The following is a 24,431-nucleotide window of genomic DNA, read 5'->3' as shown; positions in this document are numbered from 1 at the left end:
TAGAAGTGTTCAATCATACTCATTTACCACAATTGGTATAGCCAATTCCCAATTAATGGGCATCGCTTCAGTTGCCAATTCTTTGACACCACAAAGTGAACCACTATAAATCTCTTAGAATATATGAATTCTTTTCCCTTTCCTCTGATCTTCTTGGAAAACAGACACAATTATGGGATTCCTGAGTCTATACAATTTTATAACTCTGTATGTGTCGGTCAGGAATAACTTCACAATGGATGGATTGGCTGGTTTACAGCTCCACCAACAGTGTATTTGTGTTCTTTTTTTCCACATCCCTTCCAATAATTGCCCTTTGGTCAGTTTAGCCAATCTGATGGATATGAAATAATATCTCAGAAGTTGGCATTTCTCTAATCACTAGTGACTTGGAGCACTTTTTTCATATAACTATATATGGCTTTGATTTCTCCATCCAAAACTTGTCTATTTATAACTTTGGGCCATTTACCAATTTGGGGATGGCTGTGTTTCTTATAAACACACAGCAAAGATCTCTATATGTTTGACATTTGAGTGTATAAAAATGTCTACCCAATTTTCTGCTTTCCTTCTAATCTTGACAGAATTTATTTTATTTCTACAAAATCTTTTCAAATTAATGTACTCAAAATTATCCATCTCATATTTCACAATGCTCTCTGCTCAATCCACCAACTCCCACTATGAATTGTGCTACAGGGAAATAATGTCCAGAGGCTCCACAAACAATCATTTCTTTTCTTTAAGGACCACCCTATCCCCAGAACTACTGAAGCTTCTTCAAGAGAGTCTGTGGACACTAACTTTCTCCCACATCATTCCACATCAGTCGAGTCTAAAGGTATGCTAGACTCTGATCCTTCCTCAGACATCCGCCCAAAAGGGATCTCTTTTTCCTTTCCCCCCATGGGCACCCCTAGTGAAGCCACAACCACAGGGTGGGAACCTAACACTACCAGATATCCTGAAACTAGTCCATTCAACTCCTTCCACAAAAGGATCTCTTCTTCAAGGGAAGGCATCAGCCCAACATTTACTATTTTCATCTGACTCAGTCTCTATCAACAAAGTTCCCATTTCCATGGTAACATGGAATCAATATACAGTTGAAACTGACATCACAATAAAGGCCCCTATAAAAGGAATTAACTGAGCTCAGTTGGGTTACCTTGGACTAAGGTCCCCATCAACCCTTACCTCTATTCATTTTCTCCCCTGAACGATGGGTGCAAATTGTACGCACCATTATAGGAAACAGAGAAAAACAGGTAAAGTCTTTGGTTCAGTCCATGGTCCTTCATGAACCCTTTTTCTTCTTGGGAAGATCAGGGTCATGTTTGAGTTGGGGAGGTTGATTACTTTCTGCTTTAAGGTAGGAAGAAACCATATATATTTAACATGAAGACATTCCATTTTCTGATAGAGCTTCCCCTGGGGAATTTTGGATTCTAATAGTCAATTTAGTTTCTCACACTCTTCTTCAGTGGAGTCTTGTCTTCCTTGGGCCTCAAATGACCCTTCCTTTCCTCATTTTGGTGAAAGGCTTTACATAGGAGTTAAAATTGGGCTGTGGTAAGTGCCTTGGGGCAGTTGAGAAAAGGGATAGACTGATCAAAGATACTCAGATTTTTTTGTATGGACTTCTTTCATCCTTATCTAAATGGGCTCTGCCTGGTGTGCAGTAATTCTCAATAAGTGTGTGCTGGATGAGGGATTGACTGACTTCCCTTCTTTAAATGTATGAGCAACAGCCTAGGTCTCAACACTGCCACTGGCAGACCTAACCTGACATGAAGATGCCATATCTCCAGCCAGTGAGTCCATGGTGCCCATTACCAGTGCTAGTACTTCAGGTTTGTAAGAGTCAATCTCTGCTTCCTCTGCTGGACAAATGTACATGGGACCCAGTTTTGGTTTCTTCTTTCTGAGAGTTCTCCATCTCATGGATATTTACAGTGCTCTTCTTGGGTCTTGGTGATTTGCACTTGAATTTCCATTTCTGGGAACATTTTTGTTCTTTCTTCCTCAGTTTCTCTCTTTGGAGCTTTCTCCTAAGTATCTATTTTTTCTTGATTGAAAATAGATGGCCTTTTTTATCCTTTGGAAGATGTAGGAGAAGTAACAGTTTGCCCGCTGCTTGTCTAGGAGGCTATTTGAGGAGAGTGAACATTTGTCAGTAGTTGACATGTACTAGTCTGCCAAGGGGAGTCATCCAGAGGAAGAGGATTTGAGGAGGTGGACTGTGGAGTCCAGGAGGGAGTAAGAACACATTGCAGACAGGTCTTGTTCCCACCACCTCCAGTGGATTCACAAGGAAGCCTCAACTCCTGTTGGGGATCTTGTTAGTCCATGGGAATCACTCCTGACTGTCTTCTTTCGTAATCTGTATTGGTGGGCCTGACTTCAGGGTTTTTAGGATATTCTGTCATGCTCACTCCAGTTCCCTTTCAGACTGTCTGGAAGGGCGTCATTTGGCACTCAAAATAGCTTCTTTCCCTCCTTACTTTTTTTCATCTTATCTTTTCTCCTTCTCCACTCCTCCCTTCCTATTGACTCAAATTGACTGTCATTATTTTGGGCAGTGTATTTAAGTCATCCGACTGACTTTGAGAAAAAAGGGACCTATGGAGCCAAGATAAGGAAGTAAAGGAGAGAGAGAGAAGAGACAGGCAGTATATTTTGAATTTTGAATCTTTCTAAACATTTTTTGTACTTTGCCTTCCTCATGAGGGTACTCAAGTCAATAAATGTTAATAAGTGTTATTTGATTGACTTTATGACTGACTTCCTTTTCCCACAGATTTAAACAGAAGACTGGCTTCTGGAAGAAAAAAATTTGACACCTCTTTGCCTGATGGTACCGTTGCCCCATCAGATGACTCCTCGGTGTCCACAATAACTGCCAACAATACTTCAGGTCAGTAAAAGCCTCCTTTTTGCTTTCTCTGTTTGACAGAAATTCTTTCCTCCCAGGTCATCCTTCCTCTTTTAAGGGCTTTCCATTTCACCATTATTTGTACTGCTTTTCCTTCAGCTTATATTACTTACATGGTTGATACAGTTGAATATCTGAAGGTAGTAGGAGGAAAAATATGTGATCTGAAGTCTCTTTATTTTTCAAAATGTTAGAATGAAATAGATAGAAGAAGAATGTTGTTAAAAGTTTTAACCACAGGGACCAGAGTACACTGGAAAAAGATTACGGTTTGTTTTTCTCAGAAGCCTTCTTCAGTATATGCTCTGTATAGGCTTTGTAGTAAGACTCCTAATATTTGAATTGAACGTCGTAGCTCATCCATCACTAAGGGTTTTTTGATCATCGGAATATTATGATTACTTCTCCAACTGGTCTGTTGGATCTACCTGCTATTCCTTGAATGTCCATTTCTTTTCCATTACATCAAAGTTGAATATCTTTTCTATATTTTCCCCCGGGATAATAACTTGAATCTTCAACCAGAATACCACCTGTTTATTTGTATCAGTTTGAGCACAAACAAATTTACTTATAATAGGCAATGGTGAGCTTGGAGTTAGGAAAACTATTCCATTCAGCCTCAAACTCTTATTAGAGCTGCATGACCCTGATCAAATCAGAGTCCCTTAATTGCTGCCTGCCTCAGTTTCCTCATCTATGATATGGGGATAGCACATACCTCCCAGGGTTAATTTATGAACAAATATGATGAAATAATCAAATAATAGTAGTCTTTAGCACAGTGGTTGTCATATTGTTTTATTGAAACATCATTATTAGCTCTGTAATGTCCTTCATGAGATAATACATTGCAGAAGATCAGAGGGTTAGAAAATATATAAGTCTGGAGGGGAACATCAGGATTATTTAGTTCAAAGACCCCCTTTTACAGATCAGGTTTGCCCAAAGTCACAGCAGGAGTAAGTATCTCGGTTAGGAATTTAGCCCAGGTATAATATACTACCTTCTATTTCTTGAGCTCCTTCGATTTTACTCTGCTGTCTCCTGGGTGAAATCTCTCCACTGGCTTTTTCCTCTCTGGGTGCCTATTTTGGGCTACTTTGGGGCTTGGATTTCCAAGTTATGTCTCTTAAATCAGTCTTGTCTCCCTCAGATCACTCTCCAGGAGGGTAGCCTGCCTAAGTGGTCTGTGTGGTTCCACTGCTTGTTGGTGAAAACTGAATAGTCCTATTGGTCCTGGGATATCCAAATCTGAGATACAGTTTTGTAACTTTCCCTGGAGTCAGAGTACATATTAATAACAGAATGCATACAATCTTAGGCTGTGAAGTGAGTACCATGCTTTTGCTACCTTGCACACTATGAGTTAATCATGACAGATCCCTGGACCCCTCCCTCATTCCTTCCTGCAGACAGAGTAGCTGATGTGATGTGCACCACACAAATGCTAAACCAAAGAGCAGCAGGAGGTCCTGTAGCAACCTAGAAACAGCTTTCTAGCACTCAGAGAACCTCAGTTCTAATCTGGCCTCAGATGTTTCCTGACTGTGTGACCCTGTACAAGGCATTTAATCCTCATTGCCTAGTCCTTACCCCTCTTTTGTATATATAGTATGTATTGTTTCCAAGGCAGAAGAATGTAAGGGTTAAAAAAATACCCTTAACCATACAGGTTAGTAGATGCTTCCTCTTTGCTTCCTCTCCTGGAGAGTGATTCCTTCCTACTCTTTGGAGAAAACCCAGTGAAATCACCTCCAGAGACTGCAGTGAAGATACCTTTGTGAAGGGCATTTGGCTTCAAGCCTTTGTGGCAATAATTGCTCTTTTGATCTATCTTCCCGAGCATATTATATAGGGCTTCCTCTTTCCCCTGGGAGAAATATTTTGGGTTTGACCAACCAAAGTAGGCCAGGATAGGAGCCCTTAATTAAGCCTGATCATCTATTGAATTCCCTGTTCTCACCTGTGTCTTCTTTAGACTTCATTTGGGATGAAACAAGGATATTGGTAAGAATAAACCATATCCCTTCAGAATCTTTTCTATGATTGGTAAATTTCTAATGAGAATTGGAGGCTGGTAGCCAACTGCCAAAGATAATGGCCTGTTTTTCTATGGGACCTAGCAAGCCACCATCAGGAGTTTTGGGTAGAGTCTGTCCCAGCCTAGACAAATGGACTTCTAGCTCCTGAGTCTACTGTCCATGTTGCATTAGAGTTCTCCTCTATCCCTCCTCTGCCGGGGGTTTACAATTCTTGAGGTTTCATTTTCTGCTGTGTGGCAATAATTCACTGGTTCATCTTTAGAATCTCAGAGGAATGGGCTTCTTGAGAATTGGTTTGGCCATAGCTTTCAAGTCCCCAAGGATTATGGAATGAAAAGCAGGTACTTGGAAGAGACTGGAGTGAGTCCCACCCACAACTGCAGAATCTCCACTCCAGACTAGCCAACAAGCATCCCCAGTGCAGCATTTCTAACTTTTTCAGTAAGATTTTACATATAGGAGAACCCACTACTTTCTGGGGCAGCCTCTCATTTGGGGGCAGTGCTCAGTGGTAGAAAGTGATTTCCTGATACTCAACGTTAATTTCTCTTTGTTCTTTTGCATTTATTGCTTTTGTTCTTCCCCTGGGAAACAAACCAAAAAAGGGTTTCCAAGAAAACACTTCCAAAGGAAAATCATTCAAATACTTAGAAAACAACCATCATGTTCCCTCTGAGCCATTACTTCTCTGAAATCAGTTCCTTCAACAGATACTTAGTGGATATGGTGTTGAGATGTTTCTTCATTCTGGTTACCCTCATGGGATCTGATATCTAGAACTTGAAGGGGCCCCTCGGATTTATCTAGCACTAATGCCTTATTTCAAAGTAAAGGAAACTGAGTCTGAGGATGGCCCTTGCAAGGTAAACCACTCCAGAGAAGCAGGATGCCCAGACAGTAACAGAGTCAGGCTTATCTCAACATCTGCTGGTGGAGAATCAAGCCCTTTTCTGTCTAGAGAAGGACCAAGTGATGGTAGAAACAGTGTTCAGCATTTTTTTCAGAGAACACAGATGCTCCTGGAATCACTCAGAATGCATGTAGTCCACAGACCCACAGTCAGAAAGGGGCTCCACTTTTTGCCTAGCCTAAGCAAAGGAACCAACTAGTCCAGGACTGTCCCTTCACCCTTTGTTAGGGGTATGATGAACACTGCCATGATTGGAGCTCAGATAAGCCCAATTGGACCTTTTTCAATGGAACCCCTTGAGTCCACACTTCCTAAGAGGGGTACTCCCTCTGTTGCACCAGTGACTGAATTCAGAACCAGGGACAATGGACAGCTCACTGGTGTTTCCTCCTTCTCCCCCAGTACCCCAGGATGGGAGGCCATAGAGCTGGTAGTTTAGGTGTTTCACATCTCAGCACACTCACATCTGGACAGTCTCCCTCAGAGGAGCTTGACTGGCTGTCTTCATGGCAAGTCCTGTGAAAGGGTCCAACCCAGAGCCGGATGTTTACCCCACTTTAGTCCAAATCTCAGTTACTACAAGAACTAGGATCATAGCAGAGTCTGTCTCAAACTTGACATCAACCAGTGAAATACCAGCTATCTCCACCAGCAGCAGCTCCCCAGCATTTTCTGAAGGAAGAATGGGTGCTCTGTCCCTAAGGCTCAGAAGTCACAAGTCTCTCACAACTTCAGTCCTACTTGGCACATGACACTCTTTTCCCTCCAACTCCTGTAGCCTCTTCCAGTTATGCCCATGGCAAAAGAACATGAGATCTGCTGAAACTGCCACTAGTAACAAACAGACAACTCTGTCTCTTAGCAGCAAAGTCAGACATAATCCTTTCTCCTATGAGCCCTGTCACTCGAGCTCCAAGCACTGAGTCAGAAAGCAGGACAAGTCACCCCTTGACCAATTCTTTTTCTGAAGACCCCAAGGTGTCCTTAACCACTGTTCTGCAGAAAAATCCCTATTAGTCACCTCTGTTAAATAGCATCCCTTGACAACCACAGCCCATGGTGGCCGACATAAAGAATCAGAGAAAATCTCTCTTAATCCCCTTACCCACAGAGGCCACAGCCAGAACTTTTACTGTCAAGGTGACAAACAGTACCTATCCTCAGCAATTTCATTACTCAGCTCATCACCTGAAGTGAATTCAGTCCTGCCTCCTAGTACAATTCCAGGGGATATCCCAAAGAGTTTAAGGCCACAACTCTGGAGAGACGGGCCCTTTGTCCAGGTGGACTATGCTAAACACAGTGACCCCTGCCTATGCTGAATCAGGTACAAATCCAGCTGCTGTGAACCAGGCTGGAACTATCTATAACTCAAATTCCATTAGTCACCAAAACTCACAGGGGAGGGACATAGAATCCCTATTCTTTTCTCATCCTGTACTTGAGTCCAGTGGAACTAGTTCAAGGTCAGCTTCCACTCTGATGCCAGGACTATGGGACAGCCAATATTCTATGGGTAACATAGGCACAGAGGCCAGCCATTAACTGTGCAATCTCATACCCTCGTATTTATGCAGCACAAACAAATGGGTGTATTGTGCACACTGTCACCCTCAATGGAAAGCAGTCTTTGAGGCCAAGGATAGTGTCATTTTCCTCTTTGCATCTATAGATTTAAGCACTGAATACTTGTGGATTTGTTTGATAAGGAGACACGAGGTTCAGGAAAACAGGCCAAGGAAACAGAGGTTGGACCTCAGATATGTGTCCCATGAAGTGATCTCTCTTAGAACCTGACACCTAGCTTTCTAAGCTCTTGGACTTGGATTTAATCATCTAGGAGGTCTCTTGCAGCTCTAATAATAATAACTAACATCTATATAACACTTACTTTGAACCAGTCTCTCTGCCAAGTGCTTGACAAACATCTCATTCCATCCTCGCAACAACCTTTGGAGAGGTAGGTGCTCTTATAACCCCCGTTTTTATGATGAAGAACCTGAGGCAGTCAGGGTCAAGTGACTTGCCCAGAGTACCAGAACTAAAATGTCTGAGGCTAATTTTGAACTCAGGTCTTTCTGACTAAGTTAAGTTCTCTGTCCACTGCACTACCTAACTATTGGATCATAGGTAGATTTATTTTCTTCTGTTTCTCTCCTAACCATAGTCTCTCCACTCATGGCTGTTTTCTCTCCCTACAGGCTATAAACACCAAATCAGCTTCCCTTGCTTCAGAAACAGTGAGTATTCTTATCCTGGCACTAAACAGAGGATACAATTTGTACATCCTGATCTTGTTCCAATAGCATCTTAGGAAAGAGAAGCTGGGATAGGAGGGCCAAAGAGAGAGAAAGACACCAGAAAATCCTGGTTCCTTTCTCATATTTCAATCCCCACATGTCAGCCTGTGACCATGTGAAACAGAGATAGTTTCCCTTGTATTTTATAGCCCCTCCCTATAATCATACCATGCTTACCTGGTCCATAGTTTTCATTCACGATCTTTCTTCCTCAGTGCCTCAGAGAAAAACCATCACTTTAGCATTCTCTCTGACTTCATCCTCAGTTCCTCTCACTGCAGGAAGCAGCCATTTGCATTTTTGATGACTGCTGGTAAATTTTGCTGCATTTAATTATGAAGTTGAAAGCTAGCTACTGGTCCTAGACTCGTAACATCACAGACTTAGATCTCGAAGTGAACTTCCAGGCTATCTAGTTTAATCTACTCCTCATGATAAAATTAAATAATAAATTTCCAATGTAAAAAGCTGTCTTTTCTACCTCCCCTTAAATTATTACTATAAGAAATACCTATAATCTATAAAAATGTATTTCATTAGCTGTTTCCAAAATATATATCCTAGTCTGCCCCCTGAATCCAACACCAATCTGTTCAAACGTATGCTTCATCAATGATTCTCTGGTATTCTGATTAGTCATGGTAGTGATCAGAATTCTTAAATCTTTTAAAGTTATTTATTTTTACGATGTTGTTATTGTATACATTGTTCTTCTGGTGCTGCTCACAAGTCTCCCCAGGTTTTTCTGAAAATATCTCAAAATTTATTTTCAAGAAAGCCATGCTTTTCTGTCTGAAAACTGGTACTAAGTATCCATTCCAAGGCAGAAAGAATGTTACAAGCTAGGCAACTGGGGTCAAGTGACTTATCCAGAGTCACACAGCCAGGAAGAATTTCATGCCAGATTTGAACCCAAGACCTCATAACTCTAGAAGTGGAGCTCTCTGCTACTCTTCAATAATTTATTATAGCAAAATAATATTTCATCACACTCATGAACATGAGAACTTGTCCAGTCATTCCCTTACTGATGAGAGTATCTCCTCAACTTCTCTTCTTTAGTATCCTCTCATTTCCATTCTTTGCCACATTAAAAAGGTTTGGTATTTTTTCCTTAGGATATCTGGTTCTTTTTTTTTTTGTACTCTTTGGGATGTAAACCTAGTAATGATATTTTTCAGCCAAAGGCTATATGCATAGTTTCATGGCATAGTTCTAGTTTACTTTCTTAAAATTTGAGTCCAATGTGCAGATCTGCTCTACCAACAGTGTATCAGTAGCCCATTTTCTCCATTACCAATATTGGTCCTTTTCCTTTTTTCCAGCTTTTCCAATTGTATGGGCTTATGTGAAACACCAAAATTGTTTTAATTTTTATTTCTATAATTATCAGTGATTTGGGTAATTTGTACACATAGATATTGTTTACTTGAGTTTCTTCATTGAGACCTCCCTATTCATAAACTTTGACTATTATTGGAGAATCATTTTGATTTTTTCAACATTAAATTTTTCTATTATATGTAACAACAGTTTCCAAAATTTTTAAGGATCATTGAGTCACAAATTCCCCCACCCACTCACCCATTTTGAAATGGTAAGCAAATATTATGTAGATCTAACATATGTAAACATATAAAAGTTTCCTATATTAGACCTTTTATGAAATGAAACTGAAATAAAAAAATTAGAAGGTGAAAACAATCTTGCTTTCTTCTGGATTTAGAATTCATCAATTCTTTTTCCCTGGAAGCAGATGGCATTTAAAAAAATCACGAGTCCTGAGGCATAGTTTTGGATCATTATATTCCTGAGAAAAAACTGTTATTCATAGGTCTGTTCATTGTACTGCATTCCTGTCCCTGTGTTCAATGTCCTCCTGGTTCTGTTTATTATACTATGCTTTAATTCCTGTAAATCTTTCCAGGTTTTTCTGAGTTCCTCCTTTTCATTTCTTATATCACAATAGTATTCCATAATAATCATATATTACAACTTTGTCATTCCCCAATTGATGGATATCCTTTCACTTGCCAAATATATATCCCCCCACATCCCCCTAAAGAGCTGCTTTAAATATTTTTGCACATATAACCCCTTGCTTCCCCCCCTTTTAATCTCTTTGGTAAACAAACCTAATAATGGTATTACTGGCTCAAAGAGTATGTACTGTTAGGCCTATGCCTTTGGGCATAAGTCCAAATTGCTCTCCAGAATGGATAAATAACTTCAAAAATTCCACAAAAGGGCATTAGTGTCTCAACTTTTCCATTTGCCCTCCAAGTTTTACATTTTCCTTTTCTTCCATAATAGCCAATATCTTTTTTTTTTGTAAATTATTTATTTAGTCAATTTAGAACATTATTCCTTGGTTACAAGAATCATATTCTTTCCCTGCTTTCCCTCAACCCAACCTTCCCATAGTCGACATGCAATTCCACTGAGTATTACATGTGTCCTTGATAAAAACCTATTTCCATGTTGTTGGTGTTTGCATTAGGATGTTCATTTAGAATCTTCATGCCCAATCATATCCCTTCGACCCATGTAATCAAGTAGTTGTTTTTCTTCTGTATTTCTATTCCCACAGATTTTACTCTGAATGTGGATAGTGTTCTTTCTCGTAGATCCCTCCAAGTTGTTCAGGATCACTACTTTGCCACTAATGGAGAAGTCCATTACATTCGATTGTAGCACAGTGTATGGGTCTCTGTGTACAATGTTCTCCTGGTTCTGCTCTTTTCACTCTACATCAATTCCTGGAGGTCATTCCAGTTCCCATGGAACTCCTCCAGTTCATTATTCCTTTGAACACAATAGTATTCCATCAGCAACAGATACCACAATTGGTTCAGTCATTCCCTCAAATGAAGGGTATTTCCTCATTTTCCAATTTTTTTTGCCACAATAAAAAGCCCAGCTATGAATATTCTTGTACAAGTATTTTTCCCTTATATCTCTTTGGGGTACACACTCCAGCAGTGATCAAACGGCAGACAGACTTTTAGTGCCTCTTGGTCATAGTTCCAAATTGCCCTCCAGAATGGTTGGATCAATTCATAACTCCACCAGCAATGCATTAGTGTCCCAACTTTGCCACATCCCCTCTAGCATTCAGAATGGATGAATAAGTTCACAAGTTCCACTACAGGGCATTAGTGTCTCAATTTTTCCATATCCCCTCCAAGTTTTGTCATTTTCCTTTTCTTTCATAATAGCCAATCTCTGATGAGCTGTAGAGTGACAACTTAGAGTTGTTTTAATATGCAATACTCTATATTATAGTGGTTTAGAGCATATTTTGCACATCTAAAGAGAACATTAATTACTTTAAGAATTCCCTCTTCATCTCCTTTGACCATTTATCATTTTGGGAAAGATTTGTATTCTTGTATATTCTACTCATTTCTCTACGTATTTGAGAAATGAGTCTCTTATTAGAGAGCTGTGTAAACTTTTTTTTTTTTGCTTCATTATGATTAGTGAATAAAACACTCTCCATCTTATTTACTCCTGTTTAGGTTCTGGCCTCCACTTTCCCCAATTTGCCCTCTTTTTCTATCAGTTCTCTTAACCCCTTCTCTTACTCCCTTCACTTCCTTCTTTAATTCAGGGTAAATAGATTTTTAATACACAAGTGATTGTGGGTATTCTTCTCTCATTGAGCCAATGAAATGAGACCTCCTTCCCAATCTCTGCTCTCTTCCCCTCCACTGCAAAAAGCTCTTTCTTGTCTCTTTTATGTGAAATAATTGAGCCCTTTTTATTTTACTCTTCTTCTTCCTCCCAATGCATTACCCTTGTCTCATATTTCTATTTTATACTATTTTATTTTGTAACATCCCATCATATTCAACCCATACCCTTGCCTTCTGTCTATGTATGTTCCTTCTAAGTTCCCTAATAATGACCAGATACTTTATAAGAATCATCTTCTCATGCATGGTTGTATGCAGTTTAATCTTATTGAAAGTCTTTTGATTTCTTTTTCCTGTTTAGCCTTTTAGGCTTCTCTTGAATGTTGTGTTTGAGAGTCATTTCCCATTTAGTTCTGATCTTTTCATCAAGAATTTTTGAAAGACCTCTATTTCATGGACTATCGATTTCCCCCCTCTGAAGCATTATGCTAATTTTTACTGGTTAAGTGATCCTTGATTGAAGTCCTAGCTCTTTGCCCTTTGGAATTTCACATTCCATCCATTATGATCCTTTAATGTAGAAGCTGGAAAAATATTGATTATCCTGATCATGGTTCTATGGTATTTGAATTGTTTCTTCTTGTTTCATGGTATTTTCTCTTTGACCTGGGATTTCTGGAATGTGGCTATACTATCCTAGGGTCCTTTTGGACTTGCTTTCAGGAGGTAATTGATGAATTGTTTTGATTTCTCTTTTGCCCTCTGATTCTGCAATATTGGAGCAGTTTTCCTTGATAATTTCTTTAAAGATAATGCCTAACCTCTTTTTTTAACATGAAATTAACATAACTCCATAATCCTTAGATTATCTCTTCTAGATTTATTTCCCATATAAGAGTTTTTCAAATGAAGGAAACATTTCAAATATGCTTTTTTTCATTTTTTGATTTTCTTTGATTATTTCTTGATATCTCATGGAGACATTATCTTCCACTTTCGTAATTCTCATTTTTAATGTCTGATTTTTTCCATTTTTATTTTTAATTAATTAATTAAGACTATTTTTTCACTGTTGCATGATTCATGTTCTTCCCCTCTCCTTCTACTTCCCACCTCCCAGAGCTGAAGAGCAATTTCACTGCATTATACATTTATTGTTGTTCAAAACCTATTTCCCAATTACTAATAAAGTGATTTTTTAAAGTCAAAAGCAGGACTTCTGGGTTAAGATGGCGGCTGTGTCTAAACAGGACTTTTACTCTCCAAACCACCAACCAATATAGAATACCTCAAAAAAACAAGTTCAGATGAAAGAAGGGACACCACAGTAGAACTTAGTATTGAAATGCTAGAGTCACAGCCAGCAAGCCATAATCAGAGACAACTCTAGCTCCTTGGTAGCTAAGTATGACCACCAGGGACTTCTAACCCCAGAGAGCAGCTAGACATTTAGGACTCTAGAAGACTGAAGTTTGTGAACCTTGGGTGCAGAGATAGAGCAGGGAGATAACACCTCTAATGAAGAGGCAATTAAGGCAATCACTAAAATCTATTTTGCTCAAATGTATGGCAATATAGATATGGAAATCTAGGTGATATAAATGAATATTTACAAAAATATAAATTGCCTTGATTAACAGAAGAAAGCATAGAATGCTTAAATAATCCCATATCAGAAAAAGAAATTGAATAAGCAAGCAATCAAAGAACTCCCTGAGAAAAAATCCACAGGACCAGATGGATTCACAGATGAATCCTATCAAACATTCAGAGAACAACCAATCCCAATACTATTGAAAATATTTAACATAATAAGCAAGTAAAAGGAGTTCTACCAAATTCCTTTCATGACAAAAATATGGGACTGATTTCCAAAGTCAGGTAGATTAAAACCAGAGAAAGAAATCTACAGACCAGTCGCCCTAATGAATATAGATGCAAAAATCTTAAATAGAATATTGGGAAAAAGAATCTAGCAAGGCATGAGGGTTATTCATTATGATCAGGTGGGATTTATACCAGGAATGCAAGGATGTTTCAGTATTAGGAAAACTATTCATATAATTGACCATATCAACAAGCAAAGCAACAAAAGTAACATGATTATCTCAATAGATGCAGAAAAAGCTTTTGACAAAATACAACAGTTTTTCCTATTGAAAACACTAGAAAGTATAGGAATAGAAGGACTTTTCCTAAAAATAATAAACAGTATATATATATATATATATATATATATATATATATATATATCCACACACACTCACACACACACACACATATATATATATCCAAAACAATTAGTAAGCATCATTTGCAATGAGGACAAATTAGAATCATTCCCAATAATAAAAATAGTGAAACAAGGATGTGCCCTTTATAACCTCTATTATTTAACATTGTACTAGAAACACTAGCTATAGAAATTAAAGAAGAAAAAGAAATTTATTAAAATAGGCAGTGGGGAGAACAAGCTATCACTCTTTGCAGATGATATGATTGTCTACTTAAAGCATCCTAGAGAATCCACTAAAAAGCTGATGGAAAAATCAAGAATTTTAGAAAAGTTGCAAGATACAAAAGGAACCCACATAAATCATCAGCATTTCTACATATTTCCAACACACCCAAGCAGCAGATGATAGAAAGAGAAATTCCATTTAAAATCACCCTAGACAATATAAAATACTTAGGAATCTATTTGCAAAGATAAAGAGAGGAATTATACAAACACAACTACAAAATACTTTCCACCAAACTAAAACTAGATCTAAAAAATTGGAAAAATATTAATTGCTTATGGGTAGGATTAGGAAACAATAAAAATTATCATTCTACCCAAATTAATTTACTTATTTAGTGCCATACCTATCACACTACCAAGAAACCTTTTTACTGAATTAGGAAAAAACTATGACAAAGTTCATTTGGAAGAACAAAAGATCAAGAATATCAAGGGAAATAATGAAAAAAATGTGAAGGAAGGTTGCCTAGCAGTACCAGATCTTAAACTTATACTATAAAGCAATGGTCATCAAAACAATATGGTACTGGCTAACAGACAGAAGGAGAGGATCAGCGGAATAGGCTTGGGGTAAGTGACCTCAGGAAGACAGTCTATGATGAACTCAAAGGTCCCAGCTTTTGGAACAAAAATGCACTATTTGACAAAACCTGCTGGGAAAATGGGAAAACAGTATGGGAGAGATTAGGTTTAGATCAGTGTCTCACACCCCACACCAAGATAAACACAGAATGGGTGAATGACTTGAATATAAAGAAGGAAACTATAAATAAATTAGTTGAACACAGAATAGTATACTTGCCAGTCTTTGGGAAAGGAAATAATTTAAGACCAATCAAAAATCACAAAATGTAAAATAAATAACTTTGATTACATTAAATTAAAAAGGGTTTGTTCAAACAAACCAATGCAACCAAAATTAGATGGGAAGCAAAAAGTGGGAAAATTTTTTATAAGAAACCACTGACAAAAGTCTAATTACTCAAATATATAAAGAGCTAAATCAATTGTACAAAAAATCAAGCCATTCTGCAATTGATAAATGGGCAAGGGAAGGGACATGAATAGACAATTTTCAGATAAAGAAATCAAAACTGTCAATAAGCACATGAACAAATGTTCTAAATCTCTCATAATAAGAGAAATGCAAATCAAAACAAGTCTGAGGTATCACCTCACACCTAGCAGATTAGCTAACATTAGCAAAGGAAAATAACAAATGTTGGAGGGGATGTGGTAAAATTGGGACATTAATACATTACTGGTAGAGTTGTGAATTGATCCAACCATTTTGGATGGCAATTTGGAACTATGCCCAAAGGGTTTTAAAAGACTGTCTTCCCTTTGATCCAGCCATATCACCCTTGCGTTTATACTACCCCAAAGATATCAAAGGGAAAAAACTTGTACAAAAATAATTATAGCTGTGCTCATTGTGGTGGCAAAAAACTGGAAAATGAAAGGTGTGCCCTTCAAATGGGGAATGGTTTAAGAAATTGTGGTATCTGTTGTTGATGGAATACTATTGTGCTATAAAGAATTATGAACTGGAAGGATTCCATGTGACCTGAACAACCTCCAGGAACTAATGCAGAGTGAAAGGAGCAGAACCAGGAGAACATTATACAGAGAGACTGATACACTGTGGTACAATTGAATGCAATGGACTTCTCTATTTGCAATAATGCAATGATCCAAGACAATTCTGAGGAACTTTTGGGAAAGATAGCTATACACATTCAGAGGAGGAACTGTGGGAATAGAAACACAGAAGAAAAACATCTGCTTGATCACATGGGTCATTGGGGATATGACTGGGGATGTAGACTCCAAACAATCACCAGAGTGCAATTAAAATTCGGAAACAGGTCTTCATCAATATATCTTTCCTTGATACGTGTGACTTAGAATCATTTTGCAGTCCTTATCTTTCCTTGATAAATCAATGACACAAGTAAAACCCAATGGTATTGTGTGTTGGCTATGGGGGAGGAGGAGGGGAGGGAAAGAACATGAACCATGTAACCATGGGAAAATCTTCTAAATTAATTAATTAAATGAATTTTTTTTTTCATTTCAATGAAAAAAAAATAAAGTGCAAAAGTCAAAATCCTCAATCATTTTGTCAATCAGACCATTTGATCAATCATAAGTTTTTCTTAAGCATTTCTGTAATCACTCCTCTTTCTCTGGATGTAGGTAGCATTCTCTTATAAGTTCCTATAGATTGTCCTAGAACATTGCATTGCTACTAGTAGAGAAGTCCATTACATTTGATTATGGCACAATGAATCAGTCTCTGATTACCATGTTCTCCTGCTTCTGCTCATTTCTCTCTGCATCAATTTCTGAAGGTGTCTTTCTGATTCACATGGAATTCCTTCAGTTCAACAATTTGTTTCAACACAATACCATCACCATCAGATGCCACAATTTGTTCAGCAATTTTCCCATTGATGGACAACAGAAGATAATTTTCTTGAGTGAGGTTTTGTAGTTCATATTCCCTTTGGCCCATTTTACTATCTAAAGTTGTTTTCCTCAGCAAATTTTCATACCTCTTTTTTCCCCTAGTGCTAATTTTGCCTTTCAAGAAATTCTTCTTCAGTGTATTTTTGTGTATCTTGTCCCATATGGCCAATTCTACTTTTTGAAAGAGTTCATCTCTTCATTGAATTTTTATAAAATGTCTTTTACCACTTCATATATTCTGACTTGAAAGATGTTCATTTCTTCAATATTGTTTGTGCCTCCTTTTATAAGGTGTTGACTTTTTACATGAATTTCCTGTATCACTGTCATCACTTCTCCTGAATTTTCTTCTACCTCTCCTAATGGATCATTAAAGCTCTTTTTGAGCTTCTTCCATTAATTTGTTTTTTGGCTTGATCCTTATTTTTATTGAAAATCCTTATTTTTATTGGAAAGTTTGCATGCAGTGGCATTGATTTTTGTAGTCTTCTACTTTTCTGTTTTGGTTTTCTTTGTCACCAAAATAGCTCTCTGTGTTGAATTTCTTTTTCATCTTTTTGCTCATTTCCAGCTCTTTCCTTTCCATTTTTAAAATGAGAGTTAAAATTGAATCTGTACCTGTGGTAGAGTTGAGTACTGCTCCAAGTTTAAGGTTCTTTGTACAGCTGCCCTCAGAGTTAACTCTAGGGATCAATCTGCTTTCAGCCCTTCACATTTGGTATCATGAAAGCAATGGTTTGTTTAGTACCCTTCTGGTCTATATTCTGCTTTGTGAGTAACCCTAAGCACTCTTTCCTCCCTTGGAACTGTGACCAGGGAGAGTCTGCTGCTCTCCTGTGGCTACAAGCACTGGTCTCTGCTAGCCCTTCTCCACCCAGAGAATCTCTCCCACAGACTGGGATCTGAATATGAGCAATGTAACAAGAATTGCCGTAAGAGTGAGTAAAGGGACCCATGTAATCTTCTAAGCAATTTTCTGATCCCCCCCACCCATTTATTATCTGGGACTTAATGCTCCAGAAGTCTTTCCTGTTACTTCAGTTGTGGTCAAGGCCTGCTGGCTTGGTGGGCCTGCCCTGGTGCAAAATGTGTTCCACTTCCACCTCTACCACAGTCCATTCCATCTGTCCTGCTAGCTTTTCTAAGTTGTTTTGTGCTGGAAAATCAGTCATCTTTTTTGTGTGTGTTATAATACTGCTCCAGAATTCATTGTAAGGCATTTTATCAGGATTTTAAAGGGTAATTTGATAGAGATCAGACGAGAGATCTCTATATCTTCAATCAACTTGGATTCGCTTCAAATTCTTCTGATCAGGGTCTCATTTCTAATCCAAATTTATAAAAATAAAAGCCAAGTGCAAAGACTTTTTCTCCTCAAATACCTGATTCCCTTCTAATTTTACTACATTGGTTTTGTTTTGAGGGGAAAGCAACTTAATTTCATGTAAGCAACATTGTCCATTTTATCTTTCTGACCTATTTATCCCTCATGTGATCATGAACTCTCCCCGTCCATTAATATGTAAGTTGAAATTTTCCCCATTACTCTCATTTGTTTTATATCACCTTTTGTATCTAAGTCATGTACCCATTTGGAAGGTATTTTGTTATGTGATGCAAGAATATTGGTTCATCCCTAGTTTCTGCAAAACTAATTTTCAGTATTTTCAGCAATTTTTTTAAGTAATCAGTTCTTAACCTTGAAAATGGATTAACCTCCTCATTTTACTTGTGAGGAAACTAAGGCAAAAACATAGCACATGGCAGGGCCACAATTTGAATCTAGGTCTTATTTTGAGATACGTCCAGCGGTCTTTCAGAGGGTGAGGTGTTACTCCTTCTTTGTGTAATGAATCAGTTGAGTAATAGAGATGAGACACGCTATGTGCTCAGTCGCACATGCCCAGGAGTCACATAGCATTCTGCTATAGCATGGAGGCTTGTTTATTATATAGGTTAGTGATTACATACTTCTTTGGCACACAATCCATTTTATACATATTTTTCCATGGAACTTAACAGCAAATGCCAAGCTTAAGTAAATACTCAATGAAACATTGTTGCTATAGATGAATGACATCAGAACAGGGTGATCCTAGATGTTAGTTCTCCCTGACCTAAGGATAATCATTGTTACTTTTGTTCAGCTTCCACAATCAATCACAATTACTTAGGAGATGGATAACAAAACATTTTGTAGCTAGGTACATGATTAGAAGGTTAATTTGAGACAGACCAGATTTGGGGTTTCCTTCAATTTACATGTTCAATTTTTTGTGTTACTTTAAAGCACCTGGCAATGTTGCTTGGTTTCTATCTGCAGTGGAGTGTGTCTTGAAGGCTATTGATGTTCTTGGATTGCCTGGCTTGTAATAGAAGTGAATGTAACTCTGTGGAGAGGAAAAGGAAGGGGGGTAATGATCTTTAGGTTTTAATTCTGTGAATGTAAACTTTTAGGGTAATAATCTGGGGGATTATGTATGGGATATATGTGTGTTAATCCTATAGGTATTTGCTCTCATATTATTTCTCCTGTATTAGGGAGGAGACAGTAATCTTAACAAGACCATTGTAGTGAGGGAAGTTGGAGAGAGAGTGAAGTCACTGAGAGGGATCAGTGGGGGCCTCATTTTCAGGGAGCTGCCTTGCCAGCCCCCATCTCCCAAACTGTGACTTTGTCAGACAGTGAGGATTTGTCAGCTTCCCTCAGTCTTCTAACTCCAAGTCCACAATTTTAACACTGCTAGAAAAATTGTGTATGGCTGGAGGGATCCTCAAAATTTCATTAGTGGGTTCATTTTGCTGAGTTTTCCTCTGAGGAAGGACTTGAACAGTGTCACCTGGAATAATGATGATGATCATTGTAATGATCTTCACAATAACTAGCTTTTAGATAGAACTTGAAGATTTACAAAGCATTTTCTCTCATTTGAATAACATTTGCAAGGCTCAGCCAATGGGATACCTTTCCTTTTGTACAGTATCATGGAGCTCTTACTACAAGAACTTCACACTCAGCTTCACTATTACCAACATGTTTTACACAACAAAGATGAATCAAAAGGACTCCAGAACATTCAAGGCTGCTGAGCATATCCTGCAAATCTTGGTGAGATTCTACTGCCATTCCCTTCTACCTCCTCTGTCCTCTGTCCCATGCTACCTTCCTTAGCCCTGTGTATTTAGGCTTGCCCTAGCCAGGCACACAGAAGTTCCCTTCTCTTCTTTTGTTTCCAGCTCAAGGTATTGTTTGGAAGCAGCAGGATTGGCTCTCAGTATTCTGGATGCAGTGACCTTTCACTGAGGTGAGAATCCTTCAAGACATCATCAGCTCAGATATTAGGGACCAGCAATTTCCATTTCACTCAGATGATGCCCAGGCTGGTTTCTTCTTCTGCTTCTTAATAGAAATTCCTTCTTTCCCAAGCTGTAATGGATAAAATCTTCCAACCAAGAAGCCTTTAAAATATTTTACACTCCTTATACTCTTTCTCAGGTAGAAAAATATCCTTTCCCCATTACGCTTTCCATAGATAAGTTTGCAACTGTTTTCACTTTATAACGCCACATGAAAGGAATAACATAGGAGGCACCAAATGAGTGCTTAGAAAATGATTGATTAATACATATCAACATTACCTTTCTCTAGAATCATATAGGCACCAAGCTGGAAGGGACAGTAGAGGTTATCTGGACCATTCTCTTCATTTACAGATGAAAAAATGAAGACCCAAGGAGATCCCAATAACTTTCCCCAGGTCAAAAATAGTCAGAATTTGAACACTTGATCTTTGATTTTAAATTCATTGTTCTTTCCACTACTCTAAAGAAATACTGAAAATAATCGGACCCCACAGACACTTGTAAACATACAAATGAGTGATGTTACAGAGCGCTGCCAATTTCCTTGTTGTGGATAAAGTGCTAAGTGTGGAATCAGAAAGAACAAGTTCAAATTTTCTCTCACTTACCAGATGTGTGATGCTATGCAAGTCACATAATCTGCCTTAGCCTCCATTTCTTTCCTCTATAAACTGAGAGGGCTATATTTGATGGCTTCCCATGTCCTTTTCAACTTTAAATCTACAATCATCTCTAAACCTTTATTCCAAGTCAGCCACTTCTCTCAAGAGTGTTCTCTGAATAACTAATTTCAGAAACTAAACCAGTGGTGTCCAACTCAAAAGGAAATTTCTGAAGCCACTAAATTATACATCATCACGGTCCCTATTGCCTGCATTTTGGCTCAGAAAAACATATACATACATGCATACATACATACATATATAACTTTTTAAATTAATAAGCTAGCACATTAAAATCAGTTTGGAACTACCCTTAATATAGCTCATGTGACTCCTAGGAAGTACTGTTTGAAACCACTTGTCTGAACCATTAATTTCCAGGTCTCTGAGGAACAGGATAGCAACCGGAGTGGATATAGTCTGCAGTTTCAAGAAGGACTCCTCCAACCATGTCCTGGACAAAAAGGTGGTTTACTGGGAGCTGACTGAACAGCTCTGTACAAGAAAGCTAAAACACCTGGTTATAGACAATGATAGCCTCATTGTGAATGGTAAATAGCTTGACTTTTGGGATATATGCCTCTCTTTCTCTGGGTGGTTCCCTTTCCAGAAAACAACTCACCTGCCCCAAATTCTTCTTTCCTTTTGGGTCTCCTTTGTTTTCATGGTTTCTCTCTCACTCCTGGGAGCCCTGGCCCTCAAAGTGGTGACAAACTATGAAGACATGGGGAGCTCACTTCTCAAGATCAGAAGAGACTTGATTGTTTTTAGACTCCTTCAACAATGAAGTATGCCATGAATCCCTTCTTGAATGCTGAATCACCATTTCCCCCCTATGGGCCCCAAACCAACTCCTCTCCATTACTCCTTTAACCCTTTGCCCACAAAGAGATACCCTACTCAAACTCTCTTCCTCCCTCTCCCACCTCTATCTTTCCTTCCCTCTCTCTCCTTCTCTCTCTCTCCCTCTCTCTCTCTCTCTCTCTCTCTCTCTCTCTCTCTCTCTCTCTCTCTCTCTCTCTCTCTCTCTCTCTCTGTCAACTTTATATATTTCTTCTATCTTTTCTCCCTTTCTTTTCTTTCTTTTTTGGCCTTTCTTTTCTGTATCTTTCCCAAAATCTTGTGTTTATGTCTCTTCTGTCCTATTCTCTTTTTTTCCTCTGCTATTCTCTTCTTGTCTTCCCTCCTTTCATCTGCTGTTCCTTGCCTTGTCCTTCCCTGCCCTCACCTTATCTCCAACACTTGTTCCCTCTGAATTTTTCTTTCTTCTTTTCTTTTCCATTCTCAAACTACAGGGTATCAACATAAGCTGCCAGGAATCAGATCCACAAAGAGTAAGTTTTAGATTTCTTTATTGTCTATTTATATCTATATTTATATCTCTCTCTCTTTAATGGGACACTACAATGAAAGATTTTTTATCTTTTTGTAAGGGAGTAATATAAGGCAGAGGATTAAAAGTGTTGTAGGGATTCAGAATTAGATACACTATTAGATATGGCTAAAGTTTAGACTCCATTTACTCATTTTTCTATTTTCTTTTTGCTACTCAAAATATATATAAATAGTTCAAAAGGGAAAATTATCCCAGGGGCCTGGGAAAGCAGGCTGTCCCTATCTCTTTCTTGTTCAAAATTAAGAGTCAGACCTTGTGGTTTTTCTAATCTGATACAATGAGGGGATCTCCCAACATTCCAGAGAGTCTTGTGGCTCTTCCTTATATTCTTCATTCACCAAAGTTGCCCAATAGTTTTCATTAATAATGTTTTTATCCTCTGCTTCTTCAATTATTACACTCTCTCAAACCTTAGTGTCTTGCTCAGTTCTCATGATCCTCTGGCATTACAGGTAGGAATAAACTATTCTTAACTTATCTTCTGGTTTTTCTTCCCTGGAAAGGTTCAATTAAATCTAAAACCCATAAAGACATGAAACAGGAATTGGAGAGGGCAGGAGAGACACATTCTCAGGTGTCAGGTATGACAAAGAATGAAATAATACCTTCTTCCAAGGTCCATGTATTCTAACAAGGCTAACAACTACAGAGATGAATCTATGTTGATTATAAACTGAGAACAAATACAATTAACAAGGCAGGTAGGGAGGAAGAATGTGGGAAATCATGAAAGGTTTCATGTAGAAGGTGGTGCTGGAGCTCAATCTTGACCTTTAAAGGGGGGGTGTCTCTGAGTTGGAGGGGAGGAAGGGGAGAGCATTACAGGTATAGAAGATAGCTGGTGCAATGTCATAGCTATGGGAGATGAAGTCACCCATAGCCAACAAATGGAGGACATATTAAAATTATACAAAGTAAGAGGAGGAACAACATCCAATTACCTTGAAGAGAGAGATGGGTTGAGGCTGTGATATAAAATGTAAATGCCTTATATTAATAAGATAGAGAAAATCAGATCTTTGTTCATGCAACTAAAACAAGTATAAAAAGAAGAAATCAGAAATCTCTTAATAAAGTTCAAATTGGAAATCCTAAAAATCAAAGGAGAAATTGATGAAATTGAAAATAAGAGAGCTACTGAACTAATAAACTAGGATTTGGTTTTATGAAACAAACAAACAAAACACCTGCTCCATATAGCATAGAACTTTGGTTAATTTGATTCAAAAGGTAAAGAAGAAAATCAAACTACCAGTATGAAAAGTTTATGAAACATGACTTCACCATACATGAAGAGGAAATTAAAGTATTCAATAGTAGCTATTTTACACAAGTATATGAAAATAAGAGTATTTTAGTGGACTATCTAGTGGAAATGGATGAATATTTACAGAAATGCAAATGGGATTTTGTATTTTATCCTTGAAGCAATTGGGACTTACTAGAGTTTCTTGAATAGGACAATGACATGATTAGATATGGGTTTTAGGAAAATCACTTTGGCCATTGAATGGAGGAGCAAGTGGAATGGGATGGGACTTGGGACAGGGACCAGAAAACTCCTGGAGTAGTTGAGGCATAAGGTGATGAAGGAAGTATAAGAGACAGGGAATTTAGGAGAAATGTGATGAAAGCAAAATCTATAGATCTTGTCAACAGATTGGATATGGTGGGTTGGAGGGTGAGCAGTCAGGAATGACCTAGCTGTCTAGTCCTTGCCCTTCTGTCTTAGATTTGCTAATAAAGCAGAAAGTAAGGGTTTTATTTGAAAAGAATGATGACCAGGCTTGTGAGCCTGGGTGATTTGGGAGGAGAGTGATACCCTGGATAGCCACTGGGAAGTTTAGAAAGAGTCAGAAAGTTTTGAGGGAGTTTTGGACATGTTGAGTTTAAGATTTCTTCAAGATGCCCCATTCAAAATTTCCAACAGGCATTTGTCCCATAGGAGTTGTAAATCTGGAGGTCACCACAAAGATTAAGGATGGATGACCTGATTTGAGACTCATCAGAAAAGAGATGATAGATAAATTTATGTGAGTTTATGAGCACTGAGTGAAATCCCATAGAAGAAGAGAAGAAGGGCCCAGTTCAAAACTTTATAGGGCACCTACACTAAGGACTTAATTAAGTAAGAATCCAGCAAATGGTGTGGGAGAGACTAGGAATAGATCAACACCTCACAC

General features: G+C 38.2%; 1 protein-coding gene across 2 annotated transcripts in view; it reads left to right on the top strand.

Annotated features, from left to right (window-relative positions):
• The first annotated feature begins 386 nt into the window (after nt 1–386).
• The window catches only part of LOC103099645 (mucin-16-like), a 31,122-nt gene continuing 7,077 nt past the window's right edge, over nt 387–24,431 (top strand). Inside the window, exons 1-8 of one of the 2 annotated variants that reach the window (XM_056820635.1) lie at nt 387–1,271; nt 2,804–2,920; nt 8,095–8,133; nt 19,809–19,936; nt 20,065–20,132; nt 21,234–21,403; nt 22,148–22,186; nt 22,752–22,829. In XM_056820635.1, coding sequence (XP_056676613.1) covers nt 1,226–1,271; nt 2,804–2,920; nt 8,095–8,133; nt 19,809–19,936; nt 20,065–20,132; nt 21,234–21,403; nt 22,148–22,186; nt 22,752–22,829 — 685 coding nt within the window. In that variant the 5' untranslated portion in view covers nt 387–1,225. The remainder of the gene's footprint in view (nt 1,272–2,803; nt 2,921–8,094; nt 8,134–19,808; nt 19,937–20,064; nt 20,133–21,233; nt 21,404–22,147; nt 22,187–22,751; nt 22,830–24,431) is intronic. The other variant, XM_056820636.1, reaches the window with a different exon arrangement.

This window comes from Monodelphis domestica, chromosome 3 (genome assembly GCF_027887165.1).
Source record: "Monodelphis domestica isolate mMonDom1 chromosome 3, mMonDom1.pri, whole genome shotgun sequence".
NCBI lineage: Eukaryota > Metazoa > Chordata > Mammalia > Didelphimorphia > Didelphidae > Monodelphis > Monodelphis domestica.
This window is presented reverse-complemented; position numbering and strand designations above follow the sequence as displayed.